The sequence below is a fragment of the Schistosoma haematobium genome, chromosome 2, assembly GCF_000699445.3.
Source record: "Schistosoma haematobium chromosome 2, whole genome shotgun sequence".
Lineage (NCBI taxonomy): Eukaryota > Metazoa > Platyhelminthes > Trematoda > Strigeidida > Schistosomatidae > Schistosoma > Schistosoma haematobium.
In genome coordinates, this window is record NC_067197.1 from 31526293 (window position 1) to 31539191 (window position 12899).

General features: G+C 30.4%; 1 protein-coding gene across 1 annotated transcript in view; it reads right to left on the bottom strand.

Moving 5' to 3' along the window:
* Nucleotides 1-12899, bottom strand: part of MS3_00006722 (uncharacterized protein) — a 129962-nt gene that overhangs the window by 65305 nt on the left and 51758 nt on the right. The window contains exon 3 of the mRNA XM_051214944.1: nucleotides 1828-1952. Within this exon, the coding sequence (XP_051068130.1) occupies nucleotides 1828-1898 (71 nt within the window). The 5' untranslated portion in view covers nucleotides 1899-1952. The remainder of the gene's footprint in view (nucleotides 1-1827; nucleotides 1953-12899) is intronic.

A 12899-nucleotide genomic window follows, 5' to 3' on the forward strand; every position in this document is an offset into this window, starting at 1 on the left:
AATATTCAATATGTCTATCATCATAGAAACACATTGAATGTCATTTGTTAATGTAATAATGATGATATGCTTTTTAAAAAAAGATATAAAATATAGAAAAATATAAAAATAACTGAATTAGATAAATGATTATTTAAATATAAATAAATTGTTAGGAATTTAGAATATTAACTTTGGCATAGATCTTCTTTTGAGTTACATTTAAAAGTGGAAGTTATATTGATGCAATGGAAGATTATATATATGTGCACTAAGTTATTGTTATCTAGAAGTTAACCAGTCTTATACATATTAAGACGTGATCTAATTGATATATGTCAAAAGTTTGCATTACACATTATTTTAAATGATTAGCACGATGTTTGATACAAGGGATTATTATATGCTTTGTGAAGTAGAATTATTCGATCAAATATGGTATTACGTAATAACTGTAAGAATAATAATTCAATAAAGTTTTTGATTGAGGTCATTGAGATCGATTGATGTTAGACCACCGTTGCAAATCTTGAAGCACTGGATAGCCGTTTCGTCCTAGTGCGGGACTCTTCGACAGTGAGTATCCACGATCCCACTCACGCGATTCGAACCTACGATCTTCGATCTCGCGTGTGAGCGCTTAGCGTCTAGACCACTGAGACGTCATTAGACGTTGTTTATGTCTAACCTCCCAGGTCTTCCATGGTTGTCTAACATTAATCAATTTATAATCTGAATCAAAAACATAATAATCTCCACAACCCCATATTGATAATTCAATAAAGTTTTCATATATTGTTTTTATTCTGTTGTAAACCCGAAAATAATTATGCTGAAATAAGTAGTCGATATCTGAAAAATGGTTTCTTTATAATATGAAGAGAATTTCGATCTAGGTAAATAACATTCTAGGATATAAACAGATAAATAATGCGAATACTTATACACTTTCAGAAACGCAAGACAAATTACTGTGTTTTCAAACAGATATATTTTTGGGAATATTGTGTATTAAGAGTATGCATATGTGAATATCCCAGTTGTAATGCAATCTAATCAACGAATACACGAACAAAAGTTATGAGAGCTGTATTTTGCTAAATTTAAGGGAGATTATTTCTATCATAGTCAAAAACCTCACTAAGGTTTGTATAAGCTACGTTTTCTCTTTTGATGAGAACCATGGAAGTTTTCATATTTCAGACCTTTTAAGTCCTTTGTAATTTAATGTTACCATTCAACCCCGAAGCTCGTTCCTGAAATCATGTGAACAAATAACTTTCAGATTGGAAGTTGACCGAACAGTAAGTCAAAAATCGTTTCCCATAAATTCATAAACTGCGGCTGTAGACAAGGGTCACGTATTTTAACCAAAACCAGAATAAATAATTATCTATAATTATTGATAAGGAACCTTTATTAAAGTTATTTCATAAGTGATTTTATGTTACTGATATCACTATGTAAATTTACCTTATGTTAATTACCTTCATTTTAAATAGCATACTTCAATTGTTATTATAAATCAAAAGGAAAATCTTCATTTAAAAGAGTTGGAAATAAATGTTTTAAGTCTTTTTCTTCAAAGTACCTTTGTGTTGAGTTTATTTTTGACTCGTGATACTACTCATCAGCAAACAACTCCTAATCTGAGAAATTTCTTTGTCGGTTGAAATTTTCAAACTATAACTGCATTGTTGAAGAAAAATTCAATTTTTTTTATCAAACTGTTTCTTGACCGATTCAGTGAGCACTTTAATACCTAAACATACATCCATCATAACTGTTAGAAACAAATATACGGTTCTTTCTCAGTTAGAAAAAATAATGGATCACTCGAAAGCTTACATGTTTCCTTGATCTGTTTTCACTGGAATAACTGAGGAACTGTTCTTGGCTGTTAGAGTATGAGTTGTCATATTTCATTTCAGAGGGTCCATCAGATCCAATAATATTTTCTGAATATATTTATACTAAAACGTAACAAAGAAGTTATAAGGTATCGAAGTTAAAGAGTATTGTAACATGTGTTAATTTTTAAATGATTTACGATTATTTTTTACAGCAAATGTACTGAGTTATTTGCAGAAATTACAAAATAGTAGTTATTAAAATAAACCCAAATTACGCTTGATGGTTTTCATCTCAGATTGACTTCATTCATAAAATGGAAATCAAAAGGTCCAGTTTTCAGTTAACTGAATTTTCTTTTTTCTACCGGATCGAAGCACATTCAAAACACCTTGGTTCAAAGCAGTTATTTCATAACTCTAATGTTTACATTTTGATTTTATAGGGTTAATTTATGAAAAAAATGCCCATTTAATGTTGCTAACTATCTGATATCATGTTACACATCTTTACTATTTATTGAGCTGTATGTTTATCCATTCATGCTGTTTGATATGTGATCAAAAGTAATTAAGTTTTAATTCCATTATATGGTAATGTTAAAAGTAGTACTCGTTGTTCATTCGATCAACGACTTGATCTAAGCTTATTGAAGCTATAAATTTGTATTTCATCGTTTAACTTTCAATGACAAAATTCCACCCCAACCCATTTAGTTTAGTTTGGGCAATTAGATATTTATCATCAAAACCTGAAGTTTCAAATGCTTGAACAATAAACCCTTACTTATCGTATGAATAGTACTGATAAATTAAAACCATCAAAATTTGATGATGATGATGAACTATTCAGTGGATAGTATTTAAGATCAATGAATAATCTCAGACAGTAAATTAAAACACTGTTTTCTTCTTCTAAGCAGCAGATATTATAGAGAATAAAAATCAAAGTACAGTTTAATGCAAGATGTAAATACACATATTGTATCAAATAAGAAATAATTCGATAAATGTAGTTCCCTGTAATACATTGAAACTATTTTATTTGAGTTTATTTTAAGCATAAAATGTGAAAATGCAAAAAAAGAAAATTATCATACTTTAAACTAGTTATTTTCAACATTAAAAACAAATCTGTAAACAAACGTTTCAGAAATTGGCGAGACTACAATTTATAGACAAGCGCTTGAGGGATTTTAGGGTCACGGAGCCAACTTCAGTACGAGACCATAAATTGTGGACGAACCAATCAGGTATAAGATAACAGATCTCGCATTTTGGCGCGAAAATCTGTCATCCATTTGGCTATATAGAGTTTTGGCATTAAAGCTGATGTCAGTTCGTGATGAAAATCCTATATATGATTCATGACTAAGGCAAATTATGACAATTATTTCGAACTGGATAATAAAAGCACCAGTAACACTGGCTGCAGCTAGGTACTACAATATATACGGCTGGTTGGAGAGCGTACAGACTTCTACATAGGTTTGGTTATGTGAATCGTGTCGTTATCCACAAGTGGCATTATGCGTGCTCAACAACCAGAGTGCACACAAACAATATTAAAGCTATGTGTTCGAGGCTGGGAGAGCTTTTGCGACCTTATTATGGCTCCACAGACCGACTATTCTGTAGCCATATAGATGATTTCCTCTAATAGATGCATTACAATTTTAGAACCTATGAACCTCTTTCTAACCTTGACAAGTTTTTGAACCATGTATAAGAAGTGTATCAAATACTTATATGTATTTGTATACATTCTATGTTTATATCTAAAGATATTTGCCAAAAAAAGAAAAAGAACAATATTCACATGATAATGTTTTGATTATAAAAATTTCTTATGAATGTTTTCACATTTAAAATTAGTCGAATCAAAATCAGCTGGATTGTAGCGCAAACAAAATTTTTGTTCCGAAAAAACATCAGTATTTGTTTGTTTTTGTTTTATGTAAAATAAATGAACTAAGTTGCGAATTTGGCTGTTTTTTTTAAAAATTTCTTTGCAAAATATCCATTTTGTTTATAAAATGTGAATAGGAATGTAAAACACTTTTTTATTTCTTCAATGAGAGTTATGAATCTTAATATTTTTTGATATTTACAACTTTTAAGAATCTTTTAGTCAATATGTATGGATCCATTGAAATTCTCGTTGAAAATAATCATCTGCTCACCAGTGACTGACTTCAAGAGACACTCCTGGAGTTTTAGTGAAAAGTCGTGACCACTGGAGTTCAACCAGGTCTGTTGTGAGATATCAACTCACTGAAGGCAATGGTGGATGTGTCGATCAATTTCATGGAGTGGTTGAAGTTAGACATTAACACCGTTGGATGCCTGCTCGGTTGTCTAATGGTTAAGTGCTCGCGCGCGAGACTGATGGGTCCTGGGTTCGAATCTCGTGGGATGCGAGATCGTGGATGCGCACTGCTGCGGAGTCCCGTACTAGGACGAAACGGCTGTCCAGTGCTTTCAGGTTTTCCATGGTGGTATGGCTTCAATTGACTAATGATTTAAATTACTTAAATTTCTAAAATCTCCACAAAACCCCTTCTGAAAATTGTCCCTGATGTCTAGTTGAAAAAAGCTATTACATCTCCAATTATTGTTTGCATTTAGTAATGAATTATAGTTTCATTATGAAATGTTATAATAAGTAGTTGAAATTATCAACTATTTTTCATTACATAACAAACAATTTAGATTATATAAAGAATGTTTTATTAACTTGATATCTCGAACAGTATCCTCATTATAAATACAATTCTAATTCACATAGATATCTTCTGTGATCAAGTAAAACACAAAATTCAATTGCTGAGATTATTTCAAATATAATTTTCACATATAATGACTTTGTAGTGTCAGTTACTATGTTAAACCCATATGCCTTATTCTAGCTTCCGGACAAACCAATCTATTCATTCTACTTGAGTCACATTCTGACCTTGTGAATTATTCGCTTATCAATCGTGACTGTTTTTATATGAGCGATCTAATTAGAGTCAGATGTAGGACCAAAAAAACTTCTCTATAATCGGCTAACAATTTCTGTCAAACTATCCCTTCTCATCTTGACGAATATTCATAAAAATTCCATCTTGTTCAAAGTAGTTTAGTTCTTTATATTATCAAATGAATAACTTTCATCTTTATCCTAACTATGTGTTATTTTAATGTTTGATTGAAAGAGATAAATTAGGACATCATGATTAGGTTGGGAAAAATTCTGCATAGAATATCACCATACATAGTTGGTTATTTACTTATCGTTTAATATCCAACTGATTGAATCATGTTAATTTAACATTAATATAATGACGAGTAATTTAATATTCAAATAACACATGCAACCAGCTTAATGTTTGTTTGTACAAAAATAATTGAATATTTATTTATAACAATTATTGAATGAGAAATTTTGTTTAAAACGATTATAGAGAGAAAAGGATGCCGGAAGCTGAAAATTTAATTTCCATAATTAAACTACTATTAAATTTTAAAACTATTTTAAAAATGTAAACATTTTGAGTGTCTACTTTTGTATTTTACATTTAAAGCTTTTAAAGGTCTTAGTTGCAAAACTTTAGTGTAGTACAATATGTCCCTTGAATACCTTTGATGTAATATTAGTTATAGTGTAGTGAACGAGAACTCAGGTGGGAATAACCAATTTGTTTCATGAAAAATCACAGAGTAGCTTAGTAAAATATTAAAACCATACATTAAATATATCATTTACGTTGTCTTTTATCTACTCTATTATTCCTTTAATTCTGTTGTGATTTAGATAGCTCTCTGATTTTCTTCCTGTTCTCTTCATTTGAATCTTCTGTTACTAAGCGCTCTACTTTCGATTGGCCCTACATATTACTTATATATGTCAGCATTGGCAGCACACATCCCAAAAGTTATAGCAACAACTGTGTTGTCGTAACTTTTAAGATTATACACGGTATCGTGTTCAAGATAACTGGTTAAAATCTAGCTGAATATTTACTATCAGCAGATGACAGATTCATTGAAGTTAAATGAAGATATCTGAAGTATATATATATACCGTCTATATAAATGTTATACTAGTTTTAGTAACAGCATACTAAACTGTACATTCGAATTACTGTTCATCGAAACATTTTGTAGTTTGGATTATGTTTGGTTTCGTTTATTTCTAAACGAATCATTCATATGATTCTAAGAAGTGATAGATATTTTTAACTGTTCCAATTTGACATATATGTACATGTGTCATAGGATTTTATATTATTGTATGATTCATAAGCCGAATCATTCAGAATAATGGAATACGTCCAGCATGATAGATAGATTGTTTTAAGTGATAAATGATAGACAAATCATTTGAACACATTAAACAAGGGAATTTTAATCTTAACTACATAAATGTGAATTTATGACAATAATAAAAATCCATTTTAAGTATTAATTCATCTGAGAGAAAAAAATAAGAGTTTTAGTGAGGTAGAATATTAAGCAAAACACACTTAATAACAAAATGTTCTAAAAGGAATATGTTATTTCTGGATATTCTAGAAAAATGCTCTATTAAACTTTGTGTGAACAATTAGACAGAAATAGGAATTTCATTATGATAACTTATATTATCAATGCCTTAAATATCAGGAGTACATATATTGTCACAAAGTCTTAAGTATCGATCAGCTTAGAGAGAAAAATATATCCCGAAGAGTAATAAATATAGTACTTATAATGAAAGTTTGAATAATAGATAATGTCTCATGATAGAATCAACTGATTCCAAAGATGAAAAAAATCGTTGAAAGTAAGAATTTAAACCACGGTGTCGAACTCATGTACCGTTTATTAAATTGAGTCATTAAAAGGCAAGGGCAATTTCCATAATTCTTTGATTCACTCAATTAGTGAGTATCATCTAGTGTTACCCATTTCGTCTAAATAATTCTGGTAAGAACGTGTTTCTTTTTTTCACTCGATACATAACCATTTTTATGACAGCGTTTACCATTAAAAATAAGTACCTCTGATGTGCAACTGTTAACCATTTTTATTTTATTTTGCAAAATAAAAATATTAGGAATCTAATCATAAAAAGAATTTTTAATGGGACGAGGACAATCTCTAATCACTATATTATCTTCAATTTCTTAAAATTTGTTTATTTCTCAAATTACTGACCTCGTTATGTTTAGTAGGTCTGTCATCACCATTGAAAAGCAATAAGTGATTTGATGAAGTTACTATCCTTAGAAATCGGATAAAAACTAGTCTACTAAACATACCATGACAGCTTCCGAGCGTCCTGGGTTCAATTCGCGCATGCATGATTGTGTATGTGCACTTCCAGGGAGCCATATCCTAAGACGACATGGCCATCCAGTGCCTCCAGGCATTCAATGTTGATCTAACATTGATCGGTTCATGATCTCGATGAAGCTACAACACCATATTCCAATATGTTTAGCCATATTGTGACTATCGTTAAACTGGCGATATATATATATATATATATATAACCATGGACTCATAAAAAATTAAAATCATTCAAGTTCTATCATTTTATTGAGCAATACAAAAAATGATGCATCAAACAAATACACACGAACAAAGTGGTATAGACTTTAGTATAGAGTTTGTCATTCTCAACTTATTATAAACTTTCTCGAAATAAAATATCCAGGCTCGGATTTCTTTTATAAATATCCCTCTTTTACTTCAGTCGATGTTAGTATAAAGTAAGAGTGAACTATTACAAAGTTGGATGTTCGATATGGCAATACATAAAATCCAGTAAATAGTAACAGATACAAAATGATCTATGATCGTCATATTACTGTTGTAACAACAAAGGCTGAGTGAATAACTGAATTAATCATTAATAATAGTAACCTGTTTAATTACTGAATAATTCTATGTCAAACAGTGACAAGAGGAAAACTATGTTCACCTCAGTAATTCAATTTATCATTAATAACCATATTAATTAATTTAATTTAATTAATTAGCCTTTCCCGGTTTACTACGTCATGGTTTTTTTTTACTTATTTATTGCTTTTATCTAGTTTAAATCGGTATGTTTTTTGATTATATTTATATGTTTCTCATAGATCTACTGTGCTGGTTTATTTTACAAAGGTTATTTAACAAAAATCAATCTATAGTATTATTAGAATGCGTTCTGCATAATCATAATTTCTTGAGTTTGTTGATGATGAAGATTTGTATTTGTGTTGTACAATACATAATCAAGTTCAAACCAGTACATATAACAGAGTAAATTGATTCCTTTTCAACGTAACAATTTAATCTCAATTTATGTTTTAAAAAAATGTCAACATTAAATTTCAGTTGTATAACATCACTTTCCATGTGAAACTTTAAAGTTCTATAATAATAATAACATTAATATAAAATGTCTCCTTTAGGCTATTACAAATGTATCTAACCAGTCAAATCGTGGCAGTGTTACTGTTTCCATGGCCAAATGATAATAAGACTTACATGGATTCGTTATATTTGCTTATCAGTGTATAAAAATTAGATAACCTGGACAAGATAATACATATAACCGCTCAAAACACTAACTTACGATATTGTTTTTTTAGAATTATGTCAAAATATAAGTATTAAAAAGGTATAGTATCCTTTCAAAGAGACATGAGTAATCATATGTAACTGACAAAAAATAACTGTGTTAAAATGTTTTTGTATATGATTACATTATCTGTATCTAATATTTAAGTTATATTACACAGCTATTTGAAATTGTTTTATTAAGGGGGGGGGGTTAAATATTTATGTGTTAGAGACAAAACAGCGAGTCCATTTTACCATAAAAAAACACGTACTCAAGTACCTAGATTCTTTGTTCAAAGTACTTATTAATCATAAGAAATATAGCATCTCACAGATTTTCGGACATGAATAAAGTTTTTAAATGCTAGTCTGATGATACATATTTGTGAAAAGTACAATACGAATGTTATATTTAGTTATATTTCAGTAGTACGATAACATAGATTGACCGAACGTTTCATGGGCATTTAATATAAAATGAGATATTAATTTCCTCCTTACTTGAATCGCAATCGATCTGATATTGTTACTTTAAATGATTTTCAATAACTATATTACACACATTGTTGAAAGACCATTTTACAAAGTTTCGCTTGGCCTTCACTATGAGTAAGTACTATATATTTATACATCAGTAAGATATATAATGATATAAAACGGTAGATCGCTAAGAGATATTTATTAAGTGAACCAATGTTTATTTGAAATCTAATCAAACACTGTAAATTATAAGTAAAGATGAGATACAATATTGAATCGTGAATGTAATTAAGTTAGGTATATCCTTATGTTATGTTTGATTAATTTACTTACTTACGCCTGTTACTCCAAATGGAGCATAGACTGCCGACAAGCATTCTCCAACTCAATCTATCATGGACCTTCCTTTCTAATTTTATCCAGTTGTTGTTCATTTCTCTCATGTCTCTCTCCATTTGTCCGTGTGATGTGCTCCTTCGTCTTCTTCTCCTCTTTTGGGCTTCAGGATTTCATGTGAGGGCTTGCCTTGTGACACAGTTGGATGCTTTCCTCAATGCATATCCTATCCACTTCCAGCGATTGTTCTTGACTTCCTCCTCCGCTGAGATCTGGTTTGTTCTCCCCTGCAGTAGGTTGTTGCTGATAGTGTCTGGCCAACGAATTTTGCGCAAACAACTGTTATTAAACAAATCTCTTCTGGATAATGGCTTTCGTAGTTCTCCAAGTTTCTACTTCATACAGTAGAACTGTCTTGACATTTGTATTGAAAATTCCGACTTTGGTGTTATTTGACAGTTGTCTTGAGTTCCAGATGTTCTTCAATTGCAGATATGCTGATCTTGCTTTGCCGATCCACTCCTTCACATCTACGTCCGCTGTGTTCATCAATGATGCTGCCCAGATATGTAAATGTTTTTACATCTTCCAAATCTCTGTCAATTGTGATTGGATTGGTGCATGCTGTGTTGTATCGGAGAATCTTACTTTTCCCTTTCTGTATGTTGAAACCTACTGCTGTTGTGGCTGCTGCTAAACTAGTCATCTCCTAAATTTGTTTTTGCGTGTGCAATTAAAGAGGCAGATCTTCTGCAAAGTTTAAACCGTCCAGCTCTATCTAGTACTTCCCCCCAAATGTTGATGTCTTCATGATCCAGTCAATCACCGGGAGAAAGAGGAAAGATGAGGGTAAGCAACCTTGCTTGACACAGGTCTTTACTTTGAACGAGTTTGTTAGCTGTCATCCATGAACGATTTTGTAGTTATGTTATATTTGATTAAACAACTTTTTAAATGATGTTTTACTCAATACAAATATATAATCCAAACATTAACTATGGAGTTAGTAAAAATCATGAACAGTTTCAACAAAGCACTAAAACATTTTTGTATAGTATGATAAACTTAATTTATTACTAATAAACTCCAAAAGGTAATTACTTTAATATATACACACATATGATGTACTTCAACTATATAAGTTAATAAAGAAATGTTCTTGTTTCTATGATATTCATCACTTAAGGTATTATTAAAAATAATCACTGATTCACACTTTTTTTTAAAAAAATAGAAAAATTTCAAATCTGAAAGAACAAAAATGGTACAAGAAATGTGAACTACATTTTTCTTGAAGTTTTACACTTCAGTTTACAGTAAATGAAACCACTTTGAAAAGAATAATGAAATGATTGAAGTACGTTTTGTTTTCTTATTGTGTTTGCTACAAGTGTGATTTAATATAAAACAATAATACATGTATAATATGTAGAATGATTTTGAAGTAATACAAAAATAGATAATATAAGTAATATGTTGATGTTCAAAAGAAAAAGTCAATTAAAGTTTTTGTTACCATGATTTTATTGTTTAAGAAAATAAAGTTGCAAATGTATTTTTTTCTTTTAAATTTAATATTCTATATCATTTATATTGTTTTATAGTTTTACTTTAAGGAAGTATACTTGAAAACAATATAGGTTCTTTTAGTTGTTGTTTTGTTTGAACGATAGTTTACTACATATTACTTGATGTAAATGAATCATCAGTACAATGTTATTGTCGTACTATTAAAGGTTGAAATATGTGTCGAAATTAGTTAAACTTTAAGCCACAAAAATGAATCATAATAGTTACTTAAATGAAGTATTATTTAATGCTTAGTAACGACGGTGGAATAGAAATCTCAAATATATATATATATATATATATATATATATATATATATATATTTATAATTTAAGGCTGAAAACTACTAATATTCACTACTGAAATGTCATGTGTTCATAATAAGTGTTGAAAAGTTTTGACTGATTATTTTTTACTTTACATGTGTTTATTGCATAAAAGTCATAAAAGGCTTTTAATTATTCTATATGTATGCATTTTTTGAATGATCCTATTAATAATTTCTTATACGGAAGTATTCTGTTATATTCCTAGTTAGATTTTGGTTGATGTCACATGTCATAGAGACATTTTATAATAATATATATTCCGTATTCGTATACGTATGATATTTTAACGGTTGATTTGTTGAAATTCACTTGGTATTGTTTGTTTGAATCTTCCCATTGATATTTAGGACTGCAATTGATCAATCTCTTATTAACATATGCGAATAATATAGGTATTACCTCGAAATAGCCTTAATTCACAAACATTATACGCAAACATGGATAGTGGCTAGCAGTAGAATCCAGGACGAGCGTTACGACCTATTTGGGACTCGTAAGCCGGATGTACCTCCATCTCAGAGCTGATGTTCACTCCGGAGACTCGAATTCATTACCGTTTGCTTCAAATGCTATTTCTTTATCCATTTAGCTACTGAGTCCTGATAGGCATTTGCATATGCGATGGGGTGAAGTTTAAATTCACTTGGTATTGTTTGTTTGGATCTTCCCATTGATATTTCGGACCGCAGTCTCTTATTGGCATATGTTGATACATTCTTTGTAGATTTTGTTGTATAAAATGAATGATTACTCTTTGAATAGCTAGTTACTTGGAACTCAAAGTATTATACAACAAAGATGAATGATATTGATTTATACAATTTACCAATTTTCTATGACTCAATCTGTAAACTTTTTTAAAAAATGTAATAAAACTTAAACCATTTTTCAAGATGTGCCTATTTTACGGTCATCAGATGTATTCTTTAGGTAATACGTCCTTCCTAGAAAATACCAATACATAAAATGGGATCAGAGATTCAAAGACTTTTACATGTACTTAAAAATATCAAAGGTAGCAATTTCTAACAAATAGATACAATCAAAAGAGAATTAATCATTTAATCTAATATGTATTATCAATTCATCTAGACGTTAGCTATGTTTGAACTATATTTGGAACAAACAACTACAATGATTATAACAAATTATTATTTAAGAACTCACAAATACACAACTTTATAATTAATAATAATTAAAACACAAATCACTGTTAGTTTAAATAAACACAAAGTCTTCAATAACATACTATTAAAAACTAATCGGTATCAACTTGATCGTTTTACTCCTTATCACGTTATGAGATCTTTTTTAATCACAGCAAAATTATGGATGTCGAACAAACCTATCTTGATTCAGTCAAGTAATTGTTAATAACATAAACATGCTCGCTGTTAATATATATATATATCACAAATGATTGATCACTAGGTGGTGATCAATGTCATGCGTGTCAAGTCCTTATTTAGTACAGATCGAATGCTATCTACCATGTTGCAATGTGGCGACCAGTCTAGGTGACTCGACATTGCGGGCACTATATATTGAGATTAGATGAAGGTTGGAGGTAGTCGACAGAATACCCTGGACCCGGGTCGATAGCATTCGATCTGCACTAAATAAGGACTTGACACGCATGACATTGATCACCACCCAGTGATCAATCAATTGTGATTACATCTCAGTCCTACAGGTCAGTCGCGGCCCGGACAGCTCAGTGGTAACGTCTCTGACTGTGAAGCTGGGTGACACGGGATCGAATCCGCCAGGGAGC